General features: G+C 45.4%; 1 protein-coding gene across 1 annotated transcript in view; it reads left to right on the top strand.

Moving 5' to 3' along the window:
- The window catches only part of LOC117883824, a 40,545-nt gene that overhangs the window by 12,872 nt on the left and 3,894 nt on the right, over positions 1 to 23,779 (top strand). Inside the window, exons 9-31 of the mRNA XM_034783613.1 lie at positions 377 to 582; positions 1,137 to 1,222; positions 2,188 to 2,315; positions 3,321 to 3,467; positions 4,482 to 4,681; positions 5,180 to 5,271; positions 5,930 to 6,063; positions 7,849 to 7,973; positions 9,076 to 9,205; positions 10,064 to 10,279; positions 10,915 to 11,085; positions 11,597 to 11,731; positions 12,659 to 12,708; positions 13,286 to 13,406; positions 14,435 to 14,520; positions 16,071 to 16,200; positions 18,024 to 18,205; positions 19,270 to 19,360; positions 19,842 to 19,959; positions 20,880 to 21,073; positions 21,901 to 22,053; positions 22,886 to 23,019; positions 23,594 to 23,730. Of these exons, the coding sequence (XP_034639504.1) occupies positions 377 to 582; positions 1,137 to 1,222; positions 2,188 to 2,315; positions 3,321 to 3,467; positions 4,482 to 4,681; positions 5,180 to 5,271; positions 5,930 to 6,063; positions 7,849 to 7,973; positions 9,076 to 9,205; positions 10,064 to 10,279; positions 10,915 to 11,085; positions 11,597 to 11,731; positions 12,659 to 12,708; positions 13,286 to 13,406; positions 14,435 to 14,520; positions 16,071 to 16,200; positions 18,024 to 18,205; positions 19,270 to 19,360; positions 19,842 to 19,959; positions 20,880 to 21,073; positions 21,901 to 22,053; positions 22,886 to 23,019; positions 23,594 to 23,730 (3,166 nt within the window). The remainder of the gene's footprint in view (positions 1 to 376; positions 583 to 1,136; positions 1,223 to 2,187; positions 2,316 to 3,320; positions 3,468 to 4,481; positions 4,682 to 5,179; positions 5,272 to 5,929; positions 6,064 to 7,848; positions 7,974 to 9,075; positions 9,206 to 10,063; positions 10,280 to 10,914; positions 11,086 to 11,596; positions 11,732 to 12,658; positions 12,709 to 13,285; positions 13,407 to 14,434; positions 14,521 to 16,070; positions 16,201 to 18,023; positions 18,206 to 19,269; positions 19,361 to 19,841; positions 19,960 to 20,879; positions 21,074 to 21,900; positions 22,054 to 22,885; positions 23,020 to 23,593; positions 23,731 to 23,779) is intronic.

The raw sequence follows: 23,779 nt of genomic DNA, 5'->3' as shown, positions 1-23,779 counted from the left end.
TCTAAGATTCTAGGATTCATTTCAGGTGCTCAAACATCGTTTACAGACCTCTTGTGAAAATCTCTCTCAGAGGCTGATCCGAGAGAGCCCTAAGCACTTTTCATGAGACGTTGGGAGTCCTCCTTGAGATGAATGGGATCAGCTTCACGGGACTGGGCCTTCTATGCGTCCCTTCAAATTTAATTTAAACTCACCAAATTCTCCTGTGAATCAGCTTGCACTGTCTCCTGTTGGGAACAGTTCTGCTCCAGGCTGACAGATCCTAAATCCTATCTCAAATTCAGCACATTTCAGCTAACAGCAATTCTCCTTACTCTCAGCTCATTTGTAACCCTCCATATTTTCTGATGAAATTTCCTCCTTTCTCCTGCTTCAGGTCAATCTGACAGATCCCCAAATTACCGCACTGAATGTGACGATACTGACAGCTGTTTGGAACAAATTGCGTTCCAGCTTCTCTGATTTCATGCCCCTGGACTGGAGACATTTGTTTCAAGATTTACGCGTGCTACTTCCCAGCATAAATTCAACTCATCTTCAGCTCATCCCAGCCAACATCAGCTGCTCCTCCTACCAGGAAATGTAAGTATCTGCACGCTGCTATTTTAAACACTCAAATCTGAGGTAGAGGGAGTTTGAAAAGCAGGATGGCTTCAGCTATCCCAGCTTCACTGAACGACCTTCAAATAATTCCTCAATTGGCAAGAGAAAAATGTAAGCCTTACCCTGCTACGAGCTGGGTGTTCAATCTGTTATACCTGTGCAACCCCACTGAAAGCAGCAGGATTATAGAGGCGTCTTTAAAGACATGAGATGAAGACAGTGGTGTTGCAAACTGAGAACCTACTTTAACCTGCAAATACTTAGTTGCTGGTGAAGATGCACAAAATGGAAAGATCCCAGCTTGACTGTCAGGTCCCAGGCTGAGTTTGCAGCCCTGGCAGTTAAAAAAAAAAGACGTCACGTAGCATGTATGGAATCACCGAGACATTAAACGTGGGACTCTCCCCAGCACAGGGTGCCAGGCTGAGAGAGTAGGTCACTTCTCAAAGTAGACTCCCCAGTGCTGTCCGAACTAACCAAACAACCCGTACAATGTCAACGACACTCAATATGTTGGTATTGTTTCCTCACAGAGCCACTGCTCTTAGCAATGCGTATACTGAGCTTACTGAATCGGCACAGGACTCCATATACAAGTATCTACTGGCTGTCCACAGAGGTAAATTATGTCGTTAAAATGACTTTGCTGCGAATGTGATCAAAGAAAGTCTGCCTGCCTGGGACTAAACGCTCAACTGCCATAACTCCACTGAGTTACATCAGCAGATAATTTGGCCCCTGGAATTTAAGACAAACCGTCGTTCCTTAGCTTACAAATCATATTGCGGCCCATTTGTTTTAAACGTGTTTTAATGGGAGTTGGGAGAAGTGGTTCAGAATCACGTTATTGAAACGGAAATGACCTTTTTTCTATGTTGAGGTCGGAACAGGTTGGATGAACTCGAAGTATTTTAATTTTCTTATAATCCTTCTTTCCTGGTTTTGGCTGGAAGTGAAATTATTAAAAATACCACTTGAAAGATGGTAGTCTGAACAAAAGCAGGAAGTACTAAAGATCTCACCGGCTCTTCAGGCAGAAAGTCCCCACCCCACGTATGATCACATAGCCCTCCCACCACCTACTGCCTTCTCCTTCCAGTCCCACCACACTCAGGATGCATGATCTTATTCTCCATCCCCCAAGCAAATGGCAAGTGCAGTGGAACAAATTCTCTCCAAGTGGAAACAACATCAACTCCACAATGGGGCCTTTGTCATATTTAGAACCCTGATCCCCTAACCTCTGACAGATCCTTGTGCCAGCATGAACCAAACGCTGTCAACAGAAAAAAAAGAAAAAGTGTGCATCAAATACACCTCTGATGTAAGCCTCCATTAAAGAAAGTGGAGTTCCACCCACTTGTTCCAGCAGGGAATTTGTTTCTATGGTTTTAATACACAGCAGCTTACAAATATATGTATGTGCCTTCATCTGCCTAGAAAAGGGTGGATTGGAAGGGTGCAACCTTCTAAAAAGAAATAAAGAACTCCTCTCATCCAAGGAGGGAGAGCTCCATTGTCATGCAGAAATAATTCACATTTGTCTGGCTATGTCTCTTGCTTTCTGGTCTTTTTTCCCCTAAGATTCCACCCTCAGATGTTACACTGGTCCCAGTCTTAAAGCTTTTCTGGATACCTACTTTGGCAAATTCTCCACCAAGCTGACGGCTGAAGATTTAGTAGCCCTAATTCCTCCCAGCCAACTGTCACAGGTGAACACATTCATTATTCAAAATCACTTTCAAATGCTAGTTCCTCATTGATTTTGAGCCCAGTCCTGCAATCCTAACTCAGATTAAACTTTCACTGAAGTTGATGGCCTGAGTTATCGTTGATAGTAATGTAATGAATCTAGTTAGTTTAATAAAGAGAAGGTTAAGGGGTGAGTTGATCACAGTCTGTAAGTACCTACAAGGGAAACAAATATTTAATAGTGAGCTCTTCAGTCTAGCAGGCAAAGGTGTAACACAATCCAATGGCTGGACATTGAAGCTAGTCAAATTCAGACAGGAAATAAGATGTAAATTTTTAACACTGGAAGTAATTAACCATCGGAACAACTTACCAAGGGTTGTGCTGGATTCTCCATCACTGACAATTTTTAAATCAAGATCGGATGTTTTCCTAAAAGATCTGCTCTAGGAATTATTTTGGGGTAGTTCTATGGCTTGTGGTATACAGAAGGTCAGACTAGATGACCACAATGGTCCCTTCTGGCCTAGGAATCTAGGAATAATGAACACAGAATCAGGCATTTAATAAGCAGGTTATAACAGCTGCTTCCTAGTGGCCATAAGATGGGAATATGGAAAACAGTGTGAAAATCACCCCTGTGCAGAGGGCTAGTACAAGCCCTAGGCACCAGTTAAATCTCACTTAAGATCTCAAAATACAGCTTAGGTGAGACCTAAGCAGTGCATAGACCTAGGGTAAAAGTGTCCTATGGACCAGGTTCGTAAAGGAATCTAGGCATCTAAAACTGCGGATGGGCACTAAGGCATAAAACCAAACACTCGGCATAAATTGGTTTTCTGGACACATTTCACAGATGGCCCTAAAAATATTTAAAGACTAATGATCTAAATATTGATTCATGGTCATCGGTGCAAGTTCATTCATTAAATAATGCTACAGCCAGGACAATGTATCTGTTTATTGTTTCCTGCCATATTCAGACATTCTTTTCTGTTAACCTAATTTATATTGGTTAATTACAGAAAATTGACTCGCTGCAGCCCAGAGAGCTTCTAGACATACTGATAAAGCCAGGCTACCCCAGCAACGACACAGCTTTGGAAATCCTCCTCAGAAACTATGAGGACATCAATAAGATTGGGACAGTTGTGGATGGTCTGAATCAGCAGGTATAGTGTGTATCTAAGAGCTTAATGAGATTCCAAACATGGAGGTGAAAGACAATAGCATCTGCTGTGCAAATAGAGGAGAGAAAAATCACAAGGTCGTTCAACCCTCATGCTTCAGTACATAAGCTGATCACCAGCTGGGGGGTTGGAAGAAAATTCTTCCAAAATGTACCTTATTGAATAATTAGGAATGTTATGAGAATTTATGCCTTCTTGGCCACTCTCGGAAATAGCAAAATAGATGCTTATGTTAAATATTAACAGACATCCTGCTTGTTCAGCAAAATGGGGGAGCTGCCACCTACTGGTCAGCCGATATTTAGCTTCACATAACCCCGTCTGCTCTAGAGCAGTGTTTCACAACCGGTATGATACCAGGGACTGGCTTGCTGCCTTCCTGAGATCTCAGGGACCGGACTAGGTCTCCGGACTGGTCATTGAGAAACACTGCTGTAGGGACAATTCCTAAGTCTATCACTGATGTGGAGGCATCCATTCACTGGCAGAAAATGATATTTGTCCAAGACCCACTTTCCTGCAGCCCATGTACCTTATGCTGTGATTGTGGGAGATCTCAAAAGCAAAGCAGCACTGAGTCTGGATAGTACTTGGAAGGGAGACCTCCAAAGAAGACCTGAGGTGCTGCAGGAAGTGATGTCACTGAAGAAGTAAAGAGAGAAGCATTGAAACTGAGGGGGAAACTAAGCTCTGGTTAATATAATGACTTTAGTTAACACTAGCCAGGGAGGATCTGTTTTTTGTTTTTTTATTAAATGGAGATATCCTATCTCCTAGAACTGGAAAGGACCTTGAAAGGTGATTGAGTCCAGCCCCCTGCCTTCACTAGCAGGACCAAGTACTGATTTTGCCCCAGATCCCTAAATAGCCCGCTCAAGGATTGAACTCACAACTCTGGGTTTAGCAGGCCAAGGCTCAAACCACTGAGCTATCCCTCCCCCTGTTAGCCAACTTCACATCACCTTTAATTACACAGTGCAATCCTGCATCTCTCAGGTAAATAGGACCAAGGGGAGCCTGAAAGCTGTTCTGAATGGTGTCTGGCCCAGCTTTGTGGCAGCTCTGAGCTCCCTTAACTCATCCAGTTTGGATCAATGGTTAAACAAGCGGCTCCAGACCCATCTCCCTCTCATCACCCAGAGTCAGCTCAATACATCTGAGATTCTTACCACAAATTGCCTGGCATTCCGGCATCTGTAAGTATTTCTCCTTTTGCCTTTGAGAAAGCAGGTACCTAACCTGATGACAGCCTTCAGGGGCTGCACTCAGCACCTCTGACTAACTAAAGCGCTTCTCCTGCTTGAGCGAAAGGAACAACTCCACTAGAGCAGTAGCTGACTCTTCCAGCTGCTAGAGCGGGACAAAAGCTACACTATTTAATGTACAGCGTACACTGTAATGTATATTACCATGTAATAAGGGTTACATTGACACATTGATGTGTATTATCTCCTATGGCCTGAGCTTTAAAATGCACTTTGGCTGTGTGGAGAACAGTTTGGGGGTTTCTCAATGGGACGCGAGACAGAAACCAAAGAGCAGATCCATAATTTACCGCAAGTTGGTTGGATGCAGGAAAGGATCTCTAGCAAGCTCCCCGCCCCTCTGTCTGATCACCTCGTCCATTCCCCATCTGCAGAATGCAACACCTTTTTGTTAATGCCTTAACATTTCCCTTTTTCCCCTCACACCAGAGTAAAGGCTTTAAATATCCACTACCATGATTACACAGCAGAGATGCAGCAAAGCATTTACTTCATTCTCAAGAACTATCTTCTTCAGCCAGGTAAGCTCCTCACGTAATGTATAATTAACCCGTGGAACTCTCTACTGAAGGATATTTTTGAGGCAAGTAATCTTGTCATTTTTTTAATTAGACATTTAGATTAATAAAAATAGAAAGTGCAATTACACTAGCTAGGACAAAAATTGCAAGCAGTAATCCTCACTAGGTCTCGTGCTTGATTACCAGCTAGGATCCAGAAGAAACTTCTCCCCAGGGATAGCATTCATCAATTAAGTGTCTGACTGTTTTAAACCTTCCTTTGAAGCATCTGGTGTTTGCAGAGGGAAACAGAACTAGCTGGATCATCATCAGTCTGTTCTGGGGTAGCAGGTGCAACATAGCTAATATTAGTTTCATTTATATCTATTGTTAGGAAAACTATAGGGGGGCTGGTTTGCTTAGGAGACTGGCTCTCAGAGGGAACTGAATTAACACAAAAGTAGGTCTCACACTCTGTCCAACAGAGGACACCAATGCACAGATTTCTGACCCGTTAAGAATTAATCTCTCATAGCAACACATACTTTGGATCTGCCAGCATTTTCACTCTGTATCACTAGGAAACACTGTGGGATGAAGGCACAACAGCAACGGTAGCCAATAGACACTGTCAATTTATAAACAACTGTTGAGAAATGATAACTCTCATCCCTGACAGGTGACAAGCCAAAGTGCTATAACCAAAACAATGGGGACCAGAACTCCACGGCTTGGTTTCTAGACTACCTGGGAAAGTATCTGTCATACTGCACTGGTGAGGATCTCAGAGCCTTCAGTGACAGCCAGCAGTTGGTATGTACAGAGTTTGGGTTTCTTGAGGGGTTTCTTTCACTAGGTTTTACTTTCCTTTGATGTAGGAGTGCATTCACGCAAATTAACATATCAGTGTCCAAGCTCGACGTTATTATTATTTATTTATATTAGCATAGTGTCTAGGGGCCCTAGTCATGGACAGGACCCCACTATGCCAGGCGCTGCACAAACATAGAACAAAAAGATGGTCCGTGCCCCCAAAGAGCTTCCAGTCTAAATACAAGACAAGAGACAACAGATGGATGTAGATAGACGGGGGAATACAAGGAAACAATGAGACAGTATTGGTCTCTGCACGCTAGCAGCATAACTGTTGTCAAGTTAGTTGTAGGCATCATGGCAAAGAGTTCTGGGGAGGGACTCCGAGGGGATACCTAGCTAGGCAGCAGGATCTAGCAGATTAATCAGGACACTCAGAACCCCTGCTCTCATTTGCTCTGGGATCTTGGGCCTCATTTAAGTCTACTGCAGTCAATGGAAAGACGGAAAGACTCTCGTGGATTCCAACAGGCATTGTTCTGCGCTTCAGTTTCACTCATCTGTAAAATGGGGATAAGACTATTTACCTACATCCTGGAGGACGAGGGGCATCAGTTAGTTCATATCCGTAAAGAGGGAACGTGCTGTAAAAGGGATGGGGGCTGTTTTTATTATTGGCAGAAAGGCAGCGATGGCCACGGCCTCGGGGCTGGCTCGTCTGCTTGCTGAGCAGCCGCCTAAAAGCGAAGCAAACCCAGCCGTTCAGTGCGAAGGATAAGAGGCTCCCGAAGGCCGTGCTGGGCCAGTGTTTCCGAGCATTTGTTTTGTATCACTGAGACCATTGCAAGGACACAGCAAGCTGGCTAAGCTGCAAGGCCCCGCAGATAGCAGCAAGGCTGTCTCGGCAATGCGCTGCCAAGCACACTGCCGCTCCACCCTGCAGGGCCAGTCACACCACTCGATGGGCCGCTTCCCCTGCTGGGGCAGATCCAGGGGCTTCGGTGGAGATTTGCCCATTTAGAAGAAGCAGATCATTTGGCTTTATATTTTTTAAACTTATTCTCGGGGTTACGTTGTATTATAGGTCCAAGTTTAAGTCCTGGGGATGCTGGGAAATCAGGAGAACAGGAAACTTCCATCTCAGTTTGGAAGGAGATTAGGGTTTTCTCTGCCTCCTGATCTTGGAATTTTCCCTTGCAATTCAGCTTTCCTCCTATACAGCAATGGCAATGGTTGATGACCATACGGCTCCCTTCGTACTGTTCCTACCTCCGGGAATGCTATGGAGTCACACATGCCCTAGGGCCAAGCTCATCCCTGGGGTAACCCCACCGATGCCGGCCACATTATACCAGGGGTGCGCTTGTACCCTTTGAGATCCAACAGAGAACCTTGCAAGACAAAGCCCCTCAGGCTGCCTGGTGTAGTTGCACAGAGTCCCCGTCGCATGGTGTTTGGCTGGGCCGATGGCTGCCCGAGTATCCCCGAATAGGCCATATTTTAAAGAGACAGGGCTAGGACCACTTGCAGCCGGTGGAGAGTAGAGCCAGTCCAGGAGTGATCAACACCCTGCTCTGCTAATGTGACTTAAACTCCCCAGTCTCCACAACCGCTCTGCACATGTTTTCACTTGGCTGGTTACCTATGGACATTTCCCAGAGGGCCGTCGGCAGAGATTGGTCCCTAGTTGGCCGATTTCTGATCCTGACCTGCTGTTGGGGGGGGGGGGGGGGCATGTTTCAATAACAAAGACAATGGTAACATCGAAACCTTTCGTCAGAGCAGCTTCAAGACTTCGCGGTGGATCCTCAAAATCTGGCGCTGGTGGGGGAACTCGCCCTCTCAGAAGACGTGAAGGAATACTACTCCACTCTGATCACGATGCAGAATCCTTCCATCGCGCTGGGAAGGTACCGTGACTGGTCTGTGACTGCTGGGGGGACGGCGCATGTACCTTTAAGCCAACAAATCAGACATCAGCATTAGCTTCACAGAGGTTTTAGGGCTGCATGATACCCACCACTTGCCTGATTTCAAGGCAGTTCTGTTTCTTTTTGAGTTCGGGGTTCACACAAAACCAGCAAACTCAGACACCCGATTGAGTTTCATCCAAACCAGTTTAACTCAGTGGGATTTCCCTGTCTCAACATGGCCATCCTTAGCTTGCGCCTGGAGGGAGAGCCCCACTGGTCTACAAGCTCCCTCCCCACTAGTCATGTGCAGGGAAAGTCCAACCCGACTCCTCCACTGTCTTCCTACTTTGGGGGGGCTGACAGGGTAGGACATTCCCCACACCCAGGCCTCTGCCTGTCCCCGCCATTGTGCAGCAGTGGGACAGTAATAGCGCCGATCCGGGGCCTCATTCCAGGGCTGATGCACCCTAGTCAGGGGCATTAAAACCAGTGTGAGTTGTCAGTGCACTGACTAACTCAGGCACACCTGTTGCCAGGAAACAGGGCCTGCACCCGAGCGCGGGACCAGACAGTTGACTTGTAGCTGAACCCCCTGATCGACCAGCCCCCCGTGCTGGGCTGAGAGGCCACCACCAGGTCTGCGGCTATTCAACACTTACGCCTGCAGCTGCAATTGCTCCTGGGCCGGCCTTGTTCCCAGCCGTGCTCCACCCCTGCTCGGTTCCTGACTCCAACTCTGACTCTGCTGCTGTGACCACTAGGCTTGACCGCCCACATCCCAGTCTGTGACACCAACAGTCCCCTCACTGTAATATGCAAGCACCTCACAGTCTCTAACAGATTCATCACCAACATCCCTGTGAGGTAGGGAAGTTTTACAGGCACTGAGAGACTGGCCCAAAGTCAGACAGTGAGTCTGTGGCAGAGCAGAGAATTAAACCCAGCTCTTCCGAATCCCAGAGTAGCATCCTAACCATTGGGCCAGCCTCTCTCTCCTGTTGCACTCAGAGCAGCAGCACCCAGGGGAGTCTTTACGGCCCCCCGTTGCTGAAGATCCTGGCTCTATCTGATGAGACCGTTATTGCTTTTCTCCCCACAGCGTTCCAGACAATTTGATCTGCTACGTGGCTGGCAAGTGGAATATCAGCCAAACGACAGCAACTGAAGCCAGGTTGACTCTGGCAGCCTTGCAGAGCTGTTTGAGACCTTCCCAGGAGCCAGCAGGAGAGGTGAACCCTCAGGAGTGGAGTCGGGGGAGGTCTCCTTTGGAGACACTAGGCTGCACGTTGCAGTTGTTTCAAGGCAGCAGGAACCCGCCTTTGCCATCTTGCCAGGATCCCGCAACTGGAACTGAGGCGTCCCCCCGTCTGCACTCTCATGGAGTGTGTAGCCATCGTATTTTGCCTTGCAAATCAAGGGCACCATTGCAATCTTTCCAGTAACCCTCCCTCTTCTATTACATCGCGGAAGTGCACTCCAATACCTATGTGGACTGCGTAACCTTATTCCTAAATAAATAACATATTGCCATATAAATAGCACACTTCAAAGAGCTTCACAAACTAATTCCTGAAACCTCAGACCACCGCCGTCAAGCAGGTGGTGTTATTCCCATTTTACAGCGGGGAAACTGAGGCACAGAGAGGAGGCAGCATCTTGAAATGCCCAGAGCCTGATTTTCAGAGGTGCTGAGCACCCAGAGCACCCACTGGCTTCGTCTGGAGTTGGGGGTGCTCCAGACCTCCGAGGCTCACGTCCTAAGTGTCTCCAGCTGGGTACCTACAAAGTCAGGCACTGAGAAGTAGTGGCCACGCTTAAAAACTTGGCCCTGAGTGACTTGCCCAAGGTCACACAATGAGCCAATAGCAGAGTTGGGAAAAGAACCCAGGTAGCCTGTGCTTTAGCCCCTTGGCTTGCAAATCACATAGAGAAGGAAATAAAAAGCTAACAATTTACCCATGGCCCCCTCGTGTCTTACACAAATATGAATCAGTTGACACAGAACTGCAGACTCGTGATAGACGTCTGCCTTCTACATGCCTCCTTGTCCTTTCGGAGTAACCCCGGAACGCTCTTTCCTTTCACAGGTGACGGGTGCACTGCCTGACACCACTGGCAACCTCTCTGTGGAGACCTTTCAAAGACTCGGTCCCTTAGCCGTTGGGTTAACGCCGTCTGTGCTCCTGGCTAACGCGGATGGGCAAACCCTTCGGCGGATGCTCCCGTTGCTCTCAGCCACAGGGGGCTGGAGCCCAGCACAGGCTTCTGTCATCATTAAAAAAGTCATCCAGAATGGATACCAGGTAAATATATATATACAAAGAAGGGAGGGCTTTGGTCTCCTTAGCCAATATATTGTACCAAAGCCACGCACACAAGGACTTCTCAGCTGCCACTGTACGGCATGCTGTGGCCACTCAAAACTTCACAGAGACAGCTGGGCTAAAACTTAGCTCCTCCTATGTAAAAAACACTAGCCCCTACCACTTGGGCAAAAGGAGACTCTTCACTAGCAGTATAGGGCTTATGACACACAGTTGAGCTGTAGAGGGCGGTGGTGACATATACACACTAGGTAGCCCATGACCACAGTCAGGTTTTTACATTCAGTTTAACTCTTTTATTGATGTTCCTCCACCCACCCGCCCCACTGCGCTAGTGGTGTATTGAAAAAATATATATATCAGCCATTGTGCACAGAGCAGACACAGTGAGACACACGCCTGAATACGCCCTTTGCATACGCAGCCGTGCAAACTGATCGTGCAATCGCACACACACTTTTTGACCGATCAGGCCAAATAAGTTAGCCTGAAAGGTGATTAAAGAAACGGTGCATTACTCTCATTCAGCAACGGCAGTGGCACAGATCCGCTGACTGAAAGGACAGAGGATGATTTATTTAGGCTTCCATGCAGTGTTGTGAATCTCTCACTAGATCAACAAAGCCAGCAGTATTTTGATACTGGGGAAGCTAGCGCCTGGCCTTCCCGTCAATGTGCTGGAGAAACTGGACAACAAGGACACCCTCCTCCTGGCTGCAGATCAGAATTTCACAGAGAGCATGGAGCAGGCCCCTCTGCCTGTGAAATACAAGTTTGTGCAACGGGTGAGTCTCTGGCTTGGCAAGAGTGCAGCTCTTCACCCGATAACACCCCAGCCGCTTTCCATCAGCACCCAGATACGTCCAGGCTCCAGGTCACTGCCTTGAGACGCAGTTAGTGTGAAGTCGGTGTCTGTGCGTGCATCTCACCAAAACCCAAACCACTTCCTGGCCCTCTTGCTGGCAGGATCAGCAAAGGGGACAAGAACTCAATGGGCCACCGAGCTCGAGTTCTCCTTTCAAGCCTAGAGATGACCCCTCCTGGGCAGGGCTGAGGCCAAGCTGGGGAAGCTTGCACCGGGCCTGGCCAGGCTGTACCCGATCTCTGCATAAACACGGGGCTCCCGTGCTGGCCATCCAGCAACCCCCATGCCACTTAGGAAGAGCCTTCTCCCTGCCCCTCGACTGGCTTCAGAGCAAATGGTCGGCGCTTATCACCTTGCAAAACACAACCCAGAGTTTTATAATTCCAGCAGCCCACCTCCCCCCAGCACGTCCGTGTTTGTTTTCATTTCAGATCTTACAGAGCGTAACCGGAAGCACCTTCCTCAATATCCCAGATAAGCTGGCTGATCAGATCCCTCTGTCTAGACTGGCATCTCCCCAGATCAATATCAATGAAATCAACCAGAAGAAATGGACAGCTGCTCAGGTAACTCATTTTGTTGTTGTGTATTTTCATGTCCAGTTTCCTCCTCTTCTCCCAGCCTCTCCAATTCCCTGTGAGAGCCCTTGTGTCCTGCTTCCTATGGACAGTTGGCACTGCCACTGAATTCTTCCTCTCCGAAGGAACCAAAATAAGAACGAACCGTTGCTCCCAGACCTCCTCCTCTTATTCATTTGTTAGCCAAAAAGGAAAGTGAAGTGCTTTTTTCTGGGTCAGGTCCTTATTGACTTAACAGAGCTACACCAGTTTAACCTCCTAAAATGTAGTGTACCAGGTGAAAAGTAGCTGCCACGCTCCACTCCAGAGTCAGCTGCATTTCAGGAGTGGGTGACACATTCAGGGTTGAATTTTTACCTAAGGATGTGTAAATCCAGTCTCTCTCCATTGCGGATAGCAGAGTTACTCTAGGTTTACACTGTTGCAGCTGAATGCAGAATTTAGTGAATCACTTTGAGTGTCACTAGAGAAATGATGCTATAGAAAGATAGTGCAGGACTAATTATGATTATTAATTTCCCCTTAAAATGGGGGGAAATATTTCTCCAGCATAAACATGTTCCAATTTTTTGGGGGTGGGGAGGACTATTTTTTCTTCTTTGTTTTTTTAAAAAGCAGTTTATGGAAGCTCTCTCTGCAGAACATACAGCCAGCCGGAGTGAGAGTTCATTGTCTTTTCATTTTCCTTTGGAAGGTGCTGTAGCACGGGGGGAATGAAGCATGGTTTTCAGTAGGCTGCACGACAGTGGTGAAGAAGCAGGGACTAGTGAAGGGAATCCCACAGTAAGGGGCATATTTCACACTCATTCTGGGTGCAAAGCTTTCAGTGATAAGAGTGCCCATGTAGAAAAATAAATGTAGAATATGCTCCTTTCCACAGCACATTAAGAGCTCTGCTTCCTTTTATAATCACAGGCCAGCGTGTTCTTCCAGGCAGTGCTGAAGTCCACGCAGCAATACTCCAGGTGAGTTAGCTGATATTTCCATCCCTGAGCAGGCAATAGGCATTACCTTTAAAGCATGAATGGTGCTACCTCCACAATGCATGGAAGAACGCGTGTGAGATGCTTTTCCGTGAAGGACCAGGCCCTTATAGATTTAAACATCCGCAGATACTCAAGGGCTCTGATCTTTGTGTACTGGGGAATCACTGAATTATACTGCAATGGGATATGTAGCTTTGCCATTGTCAATGTATACCATGGGCTCTATTTAGATGCCCTGATAGTTTTAGTCCTCAACTTCCCAGATTTGGCAAGGGCTTTTAATAGCTCGATAGGCAGCACGCTGTGAGGTGGGGCGCCCGTTGTATTGCTCGAGTGACCCCTGCCAGTCAATTTTAGGTGCACTGAAAGAGCCACTTCCAGCCTCCGTAGGACTGCTGCATTGTGTGTGTGTGCGCCTATTTAAAGGATGATCCCAAGAAATAAGCCTCCCCACCAATAAAAATATTCTCCAAAAGTTTATATTTTATACCATAGAAGAATAAGGCAGAGGGACCAAAATTTTGGCCACATAATAATGCCTCTATTTCTCACTTAGGTTATCTTCCACTGTCCTTCAAGGATTCAGCTGTGGAGCAGCAAACTTTTTAAACAACAGTCAGTTTGCGAGCCTGGTAAAAGCCATGAGGGACAAACGAATACGACTGGAAGATAGCCAGGTGAGTCAGCACAGAGGGCAAGCTGTCCACAGGTCTATGTGGGAATGTCTGCAGAGAGCAGGATTGCACAGTGTGCCAACAAATTCATCCCTGGTGCGGTTTGAACGGCACCAGGGAGAGATGAGGCCCATGATATGTATAAAACACACATTTGTGTTAATCAGAGTCATGCAGTTTTATAGAGCTAGAGGAAAGCACAGCTCCTAAATTTATAGGCCTAGTAATTTACCTAGACCAAACATGTTTCAAACATTGTCAGGTCTCATTTGAGTCACAAAGCCAAGGCTCATCGTTATTAAAGAGGCTATGGCACCTAGCAGAAGATTAAGGGAGTTAGCCCTAGTGACCAACCTATATTGCAACATGGGCTAATATAGCATTGTGGACTATTAGCCAGATGCTGTGTTCCATTTCAGAGGTGGCTTCATTTCACTGGTGAGTGACCCACTGGTATGCATAAGCCCCAGCCCTGCATTGTGATCCTTGCAGATGGCCTGTTATACCTGGGCAGGGCCGCACGGAAATCAGTGTAGATTATAATGCAGGATCAGGGCCACTCTGGGTACGTCTATACTGGGGGGAGAGGGGGGAAGCTCCACGCCAGCAAGTCTCAGAGTCCGGGTCTACAGACTCAGACATGCACTTCAGCGCTAAAAATAACAGTGCAGACATTCCCGCTCGGGCTCTGAAAGTCGGTGAGGGGAGTGGGTCTTAGAATCTGAGCACGAACGTTTCCACTGCTAGTGTTAGCATCAGCGTACAAGCCCTGCAAGCCTAAGCGTAGACACAGGCTCTGAGTCTCGCTGGGGGAGGAGGGGTGTTGCAATGGAGACATACCAAATTTGTATAGCACTTTGGGCTTGGATCTAGTACCGCTTTAAATCAAGGGAAAGTCTTTACCAGTCTTTGGAATAAAGCAGCATTATTATTGGTGGTTTTATTGTGGTCAGATGACTAGTGAAACCCCGGTGAGAGAGTTATATGTTGGGGACGAAGGAGTCAATCCGTGATTTATATTATTTTTGTAGCTCAGCTGCATGACGAAGAGACTGACAGGACAGATAACTCCATCAGATTTTGAAGAATATCCAGCCGAGGTTCTTTTTTACATGGGGTAAGACACGTGAGTGCATTTCTTCCCTCACTTTTGAAAGGACACTGTTCAAGATTAAAAAAAAAAACACACACAACAATATGAATTCAAGATGGCCTACTCTTGCAATTTTATCGCAAGGCTCACAATATGCGGTGCATTCTTAAAGCACCCGCTCCTGGAGTCATGTGACTAGGAGAGGCTATCAGCCTTCATTTTAAGTTTCTAGCCCTCCTCAGTGCAGAGATGACCGAGGGCACCTTAAAGGCTCAAAAAAACAAAAGACAAATGAAAAGGGCCCAATATTTTTTATTTTTAAAAATCTCATGATTTGGGGGGTCTGGCTCATAATGTTTGATGCTTGAAGTTAGCAATACTGTATATTTGTTGAGATGTCTTTACCCATTTGATTATACCAGTGTTAATAAAGAAAACAAAACAAATAAATTTAATAATCTAATCTACTTATGATTTATGCTATTTATACACTTTCTGCTTTTCACTCAGCTTGGAACATAGGACTGCAAGTGACCTGCTGGGTCACTGAATACAGCTTCTTTCTCTCACAGGCAACCCCCATCATATAGTTCTGTTCATAAACGTATCAAGCTCATAAACATATCAAGTATCAAATTAGTTAGGTTGTGTTCCCCCACTGCTCCTGCTGGGAGGCTGATCCAGAACCTCAAACCTTCTTCTAATTTCCACCCTAAATTCATTCATGGTCAGTTTATCCCCATGTCTTCTTCTGCCAATATTATCCTTTATCTTAATTAGCTCTTCTCCACCGCTGGTGTTTATCTCCCCCGCTGTATTTATAGATAGAAATCAGCTTGGAGAATGACACTGCCTCTTTTCCCTTTCTGCTTCTCCTGCACTCGTGCAGTGCTGTTGCATTTGGGTTCCTTGCTTTGTAGGGGACCATTCCAGTCACTGCTATGGTTGATCTGGTTAGACACCTTACTGTGGGATATACTTTTTCTTGCTAACATTCTGTAGATAATGTTTGAGTTTCAACAACAGACCTGACCAAAAGTATTGCTACCTGAAGTATTCAAAAATCATCAATCAGGCATCAAAAGTCAGAACATTTAAATAAAAGCAAAGAAAGAAAAACAAAATTAATATTTTTAAAAGGTTGGGTTCATTTTCACCTGTCTTCTGGAGTTTGAGAATTAGGATTCACAGGTTCAAGCTTTTCTCTGCAACCATGAAGGCTAAAGAAAAGAAAGCTGAGAATCTCATGTAATCCCATGACTCCGGGAACTGGGGTTTAGCAACTATTTTGAAATTTGGGATAAAATGGAGAGTTGGCAACATTGGATCAAATACTCATCACGGAGTAAATTATTTGGGGATCAATACACTAGCCCCTCAGTCAATAAAAAACTTCCGTTGACTTTATTGGGAGCTGAATGAAGCCTGTGATGATGAATATAGACATTTTTCACTGAATAGTATTTATTGTGAATGGCATCTGACCAGTGCAGCTAAGCAATTCAGTTTGCAATTCTACGAGTTTAAGACTGTTTGTTTTGTAGAAGGACAGATGTCTGTTTAATCTTTTCTAGACCAGAGAAATTTTCAAACACAGTGAACTGCCAGAAATATTTTCACCTTGTTGGACAAGCCAATGTCGACCTTTTGCCAAGAGTGTCTTCCAAAAGACAGTCGCTGCTGGAGAGTGCTAAGGCTTGCCTGGTAAGATGCTATTTTATTCACTGCTTAGTTAATTTTTTTTTTTTTTTTTTTTTTTTTTTTTTTACAGAGCTCTGAAATGTTACAGCATTGTATTAGTGGCATGGGCAGTGGCTATCGGGGCTCAGTCCAGGGGTAACTGAGTGAGATTCTCTGTCTTGTGTTAGACTGAAGGTCAAACTAGATGGTCTAATGGTCCCTTCTGGCTTTAAAATCGAAAAGTCTACGAGCCCAACTTACTTCCCATGAAGTAGACTCAACAGCTGCTATCAACTTGAGAATACAAGCTAACAGTCCCTAGATATATATACACTATTGGGGGTGGTGACTGAGCATGCTCAGTGGAGTGTTCGCTCCAGAATTTACTTCCTTTTCTGACATGGTGCAAGTCTGCTGATCCATAGGGCTCATTTCTTGTCACTGTCTTTTGCCTGAGGTGTCTGGTGGGGAGGGCTGGGTCAGTGAGTGCCACAGAACTTCTCTACCAGGGAAGCTATTCCAGAATAGGGTAATACATTTAAAGCACAGTAGCTATTCCAGAATCACTCCATGGTTATTCGGATATTCCTCTTCCAGAATAAGCCTGTCCACGTGGGAAGCTATTCCAGAGTAGATAGCTATTCTGGTGAATTTCCCCCATGTAGACAAGCCTGGAAACTTGTTTCTTTATTTTATTTTTAAGGAAAAAGTCAACTTTTATTAAAATTGACTTTATGTACCCCGGGAATTTTTATAACTGGGTGCACCAAGCAAATGGATATATCAACAAGTCGCCACTAAGCAGGGGAGATCCTGGCTGCACTGAAATCAATGGCAAGATTCCCATTGATTTCAGCAGGGCCATGATTTCACCGTAGGTCTTTTTCCACCCCATACTCAGGACCATTCAGGATATTTTGGAAAGAGTATTTCTTACTCCCTGAAAGGAACATGTGCGACATGACTGATCACTCTTTTATACAAGAAGTAGTTCAAGCCCAAATCTTACAACTCTGGTTCAGGAAAAGCTTCCATGGAAGTACATGGCTTGATTATCCTCCTTGTATATGTTGCGAAGAGCAACTGACGTAGAAGCAGAAGCAGCTGAAGTGAGATATTCTGTGAAATATTCCATATAAATGCATTGTGGTACTATATCCAGCCAAAAGAAAAAAAAAAAAAAAAAAAAAGCAAATATGATTCTGGGATGTGGGATGCATTAACAGGTGTGTTGTGAGCAAGACACGAGAAGTCATTTTTCCGCTCTACTCTGCTCTGGTTAGGCCTCAGCTGGAGTATTGTGTCCAGTTCTGGGCACCGCATTTCAAGAAAGATGTGGAGAAATTGGAGAGGGTCCAGAGAAGAGCAACAAGAATGATTAAAGGTCTTGAGAATATGACCTATGAAGGAAGGCTGAAAGAATTGGGTTTGTTTAGTTTGGAAAAGAGAAGACAGAGGGGATATGATAGCAGTTTTCAGGTATCTAAAAGGGTGTCATAAGGAGGAGGGAGAAAACTTGTTCACCTTAGCCTCTAAGGATAGAACAAGAAGCAGTAGGCTTAAACTGCAGCAAGGGAGGTTTAGGTTGGACATTAGGAAAAAGTTCCTAACTGTCAGGGTGGTTAAACACTGGAATAAATTGCCTAGGGAGGTTGTGGAATCTCCATCTCTGGAGATATTTAAGAGTAGGTTAGATAAATGTTTATCTGGGATGGTCTAGACAGTATTTGGTCCTGCCATGAGGGCAGGGGACTGGACTCGATGACCTCTTGAGGTCCCTTCCAGTCCTAGAATCTATGAACTTTGGTGGCTCATGTCAATTTCTTTTGTTTTTTTCGTATTCTCAGGGAACGTCTACCTTATCATTTTCAAAGGAAAACCTACAAATTTTAGGCAATCTTTCCTGTGCCCTCAATGGCACCGATATTGCAAAATCTGACCCATACATCCTAACAATATTGCAAAGCTGCATGTCGTTCACTGAAGACCAACTGACAGCCATAGAGCAGCAGCTAAAGAACAAATATGGGTATGTCACACATGGAGTCATGTTATAAACTTCTTTGGTGATGTGTTATGGACTCATTCAGGTTGGATAGGATCTCCTCAGTGGACCACCTTCTCCAGTGGTTCTCAAATCTTCTCCACCCCAGGAAACCTCTCTCATCTAGCATATTTGATAATATGGGGAAGAGCGGGGTGGTCACAACTCCCTGGGGATTGCAATCCCTAGGCTGAGAATCCATGATCTAGTCCATACCCCTGCATAGGGGCCAGAGGCGTAGTGAGCGCCCTCTGTACCCTCCGACCGGAGGGGGTCCCGCAAGGAAGGGGGCCCCTAAAAGTGGCAAAATAAATACTGCATTCCAGTTTCTGCATTGTAAGGGGCCCCGCCTGGACATATGTTCGGAGGGGGCCACGTTCTTTGTTGCTACGCCCCTGATTGGGGCAGGATTGATATGTAAAGCATTCCTAATGAATGGGTGTCAAGTCCATTCTTGGATGTCTCAAGTCAGGGTGAGTCCAGCATCTCCACTGATATGGCAGCTTGCTCGGTTGCCTAACTGCTGTTATACTAGATAAGTTTTTCCAAACGGTGAACCTCAGATGTCCTCGCTACTGCATCTTCTCCTTCTGGCCTCAGTGACTAGTGAGAAGAACTGATCCTTCTCCTCGAGAACACACCGTTGCCTATTTATACACCATCATAACGGCACCTCTCATTCTACCGTTCTCCAGATTAAACATGCCCAGTTTTTCTCAAAGGCTTGGTTCTCCTCTGAACTCTCTCATTTGTCTGTCCCAGACTGACTTCATAGTATTCGTTGGGCAAGTTCTTTCATTCTTTACAATGGAAGGCAAAGACTCTAATAAACTGAAAGGAATAGTCTGCCCTTGTATAGTGTCTTTTGTCCAAGCTCTCCTGATTGATGTGCAGCCATCATCGGGTTTCTGTTACATCTCTGCAGATGTGTTCCATTGGGCATGAGATGCATTTTAATTTCCCTTCCTGCATTGGGTGATCACATCATTAGCACGAGGATGTTTTGATAAGCTCAGGGCATATGCAAAATACATCTCTTTCCTGCTCAGATCACCTTCAACATGGACAGTCAGCACCCTGACAGACATGGGTATTCTTGCCAGTGCCTTGATGAGCAGCACACTTCAAAGGATCTCAGAGGTACTGTACTGCTATGGAACATCAGCACTGTGCCTAGTGTAGTTCAGGAGAAGCAGCATGGCCTAATGGATTGAGCATGGGACCAGGCAACAGAAACTCCTGGGATGTAACCCTGACTCTGACCATGATTTGCTGTAAGACACTGGGCACGTCACTTATCCTCTGTGTCTCTGTTCAGTGTGTTTAACCTACAGGGGTGTTGTGAGACTCAGTTAGTTGAAATTTTAAATATATAGAGCCCATCCATGCTAAGTATTGGTGTCATTATTAGTGATCTAACACAAGCTGTGAGCTTCCTACACCTGTTCCTACAGTTTCTGCACAGTTCTGTGAAGTTACAGAGTAAAATGTAGGAATATTGAAATCAGTTTAAAAGAGGATGGATTCGGAAACTGAAAACCATTTCTCCAGACCTACTAAAGAGTCCAATATACCTATCCCAGCAGCTGCCTTTCCATAAAGTTCTTTTCTTCCTACACAGATAGAGAAGACACAATTTTTCCCTGATTTCTTGAGCCAGTTGAAGACCTGGAATAGGAACCAATTCACCTATCTTCTGAAACAGCTTGCAAACCCTCAGCGGCAAAAACGAGCAGCAAGTATGTATTGTATGTGACGTGCCCTGAGTTGGCTGGGTCTCATTTCCTCTAGACTCACCTCCCTTTCTCCTCTGCTCTCATGTACCACAGCTGCATCTTCCCAGAAAATGTCAGCTCCTGCTTGGTAGATACACAAGATCTTAGAATGGAATCTGATGCTATCAATTAACTTCCAATAAGGTAGAAGGTCAGCACAGGTTACAGCTAAGGGTTTCTCCTCCTTGAGTGGTGTGGAGAAAGTGAATAAGGAAAAGTTATTTACTTGTTCCCATAATATAAGAACTAGGGGCCACCAAATGAAATTAATGAGCAGCAGGTTTAAAACAGATAAAAGTTCTTCTTCACATGGCGCACAGTCAACCTGTGGAAGTCCTTGCCTGAGGAGGTTGTGAAGGCTAGGACTATAACAGGGTTTAAAAGAGAACTAGATAAATTAATTGGGGTTAAGTCCATTAATGGCTATTAGCCAGGATGGGTAAAGAATGGTGTCCCTAGCCTCTATTTGTCAGAGGGTGGAGATGGATGGCAGGAGAGAGATCACTTGATCATTGCCTGTTCGGTTCACTCCCTCTGGGGCACCTGGCATTGGCCACTGTTGGTAGACAGGATACTGGGCTGGATGGACTTTGGTCTGACCCAGTATGGCTGTTCTTATGTTATGTTCTTTGTTTCTCCTTCCTCTCTTCCCCCAATGCCTCCAAAAGGCTCCATGTGAATCCCTCTGGATGAAAAGGACTGGCCACATCAGAAGTGGTGTCACAACATATGCTGCTTCCCCCACCCCAAAGGGGTGAATCTACTGCCTCTGCCATGATTCTAGCCCTAAGTTCTCAGAAACGTCATGCTGGGAGATATTTGCACACAGCCGAATGAAGGCAAAAAATACACTAGATATTTTAATGCTCCCTCTTTCTCCCAAGCAGACTGCACAAGAACTCCATTGACAACAGACGTGGTGGTGAAGCAGAGAGACCTTCTAGCTTCCAAGTACACATCCAGCAGTGATCTGGATGCTTGCCTGCCGGATGATGTGCTGAGAAACAATTTGGAAACTTTGGGGAAGATGGAATTTCAGGCCCCTCTCCTTCAAGTGCTAAAGCTGAAATTGGACAAGGTAGCGCAGAATCTGGAACAGGTTGGGTGAGATATGCGGAGGGGGACTTGTTGGGGCAAAAAAGGTAATGTTGAAGGATGGCTTTTGAGGGGGTTGTTTGGGGTTAAACTTTTCAATATTGTCAGTTCAGCAACTAACAAGGACACTTTCCACATCTACAGCACCTTTTCTGCAAAGATCTTAGAGCATATTGCAAACATTAATGAATTAAGTTTCATACCACTCCTAGTTTCTTGGGGACACAAGTGCTCTGAGTGTTTAGGCCAAATTTTGTAAACTAAACAAATAAATGGCCTGATTCTTAGGGGGCCTGAGCACTTTTAATTTCTTGGAAGTGTATGAGACCCGTGTGCTCTCGGCACCTCTGAAAAATCAAGCCACCTATGTAGGTGCTGAACTTTGAACACCCAAAGTTTGAAAATTTTGGCCAAAATGGCCCAAAGTCACTCCCTGTATCAGGACCAGGAATAGAAACCTAAAGTCCTGATACCACATCCCCGGCTCTTACCACTCCCTTCCCCTTAAATACAGGTAGGATATTATGATATTGTATCGGATTCAGGAATCAGTTCATAAGAAGTTCAACAAAAAACAAGAGCCATTAAAAATAAAAACACACGACTAACTCCTGGTGGTGGATTTGGAACCTTAGGAAGGTGTATCAAATCCACCTGCTTACCCACTGGATTTTGAATCAATCTGTGAATCCTGCACACTTAGAGATCTTCTTGTACACGTTAGCTTCATATCCACTTGAGAAGTGTGTGCACTGAAACAACTCAGGCATATGCTGCCTGTCTATTCACTGTATTTTGTGCTACAAACAGATCTTTGGCACGCTGCCTGAAGACTACCTTCCACTATTAGGAAACATAGCCAGGATGTATACCACAACTGAAATTGCTAACTGGAATATCACTACAGCCGAGACCTTATCAGCCCTATTGACAGGAACATCATGGCAACAGGATCTCCCAAAGGTAAGCATGCGAGCAAAACATGACAAGTGCTGCTAGGACACTAATTAAAAAAAAATAATCAGTGATTAAAAAGTGGACACTGTTGCTGCCTAAATAATGTGACACACACACACAGAGAATATATTGTGTGCAGTACTGAACACAGAGATTGTTATTGCCTTGGAAACAGTGATCCTGTTACTTGTCTGGCCCCATCTGGGGAACTGTTTGCAAAGCTAGGGAGGTTATTAGATTAGAAATGGTGCAATGTAGGAAAACCAAAATGATATGAGGTCTCCAAGATTCTTGAACGTGAGGTTAAAGGAAACAGTCTTATTCTGATTGGAAAAGAGGAGGCCACAAAAGGGAATGTTTCAAAAGTATGAACAGATACCAATAAAGTTGATAAAGAAAAGTACACTCTCCTGTTTTAAATGGAGGCTTTAATCAGAACATTCAGAAATTAAAAGCCACCATGGATCTCAGACACGGATCTTTCAACCATAGGGTGATAAATATGTGGAATCAGCTATATTGGAATGTGATGGTAGCAGTGAGTATAAATGGAGGTCAAGAGGCACCTATAAAAATCTGGGAAAAGGGGATTTAAAATACTGGTAGAAAAGCAGAATTGTGGGAATAAACTTGGGACCCCAGGCAGACTTTTCTTTGCCTTAAAATGTCTTGTTGATTTAGCACTTAGTACAAAAGAAATATTTTGATGCGATAATGGGTCAGGTGATAGAGAGGAACATTATTTTAAATTACTTGAATGGGTGTCAGCAACTGCAATTTTTAAATTAACGTACTTTTTTAAACACTCATCGGTTTACCTTAACGGTCATACCTGCAGGTTACGTCTCTGGTCACTCGGCATCTAGAAGCTAATGGCAATCAGTTAGATGGAACAATGCTCACAATGCTAGCTCCACATATCTGTGCTTTGGAAGATACTCAGATAAAAGCCATCAGCAGTGAGGCCATCAGGTACCTTTGTGACTCTTTTAACCACTAGACACATTCGGGGTAAGTGGGTTCTGTTTCTTTCTTTCTTCTTTTAATAGCGGATCAAGAAATCTACACTTAGGACTTGCTTCTTTGTAGCTCGGACTGGGCGAGAGCTCAGGAGGATTCGTTGGTGTTGTACAAATTCTGCTAGTCTCCTTCTGACAGTCACAAGCCCCAGGGTGGGCTCACCAGCAGCTGTTTGGGGAGAGGGAGAAAGGCAGGGCATTATGCAGCCTCTTTCCTATCTAGGACCCCAGTTTCTTCTGCTGTGCCATTACACCAGCCCTGCGAGGCAGGGCAATACTGTTCTCCCCATTGTGAAGGGGCACCGACAGTCTGAGTGACTTGCCCAAGGTCAGACAAGGTGTCTGTGGCAAAGCTGGGAATTAAACCTGGGCCTCCTAAATGCAGGTTAGCGCCCTAACCACGGGGCCAGCCTTCCTCTCCCGGGGTTTTGGTTTTGTTGGGGTGTATTTCACCCATCCATGCACATGCTGGTTGCTCAAACCGTTGACAAATACAAAAGGTACATCTCTAAAAACTTCCTCTCCAGAGAGACCAGCAGGCCCATGAATACCTCGCTGTGTTCTCAGCGCCAGAAGAATCTCTTCTATAGCCAGCTGAGAGCTGCTTACGAGGAGAACCCGAGCTCTCCAGATGCCTACTACCAGCTGCTGAAGCCTGCTATTGGTGAGTTCCACAGTTGATGCTGGCAGGGCTGAAAGAGGCAGGTTGGCAG

This window comes from Trachemys scripta, chromosome 10 (genome assembly GCF_013100865.1).
Source record: "Trachemys scripta elegans isolate TJP31775 chromosome 10, CAS_Tse_1.0, whole genome shotgun sequence".
Lineage (NCBI taxonomy): Eukaryota > Metazoa > Chordata > Testudines > Emydidae > Trachemys > Trachemys scripta.
Note: the sequence above shows the minus strand (reverse complement) of the source record. Positions and strands in the feature narration are given on the sequence as shown.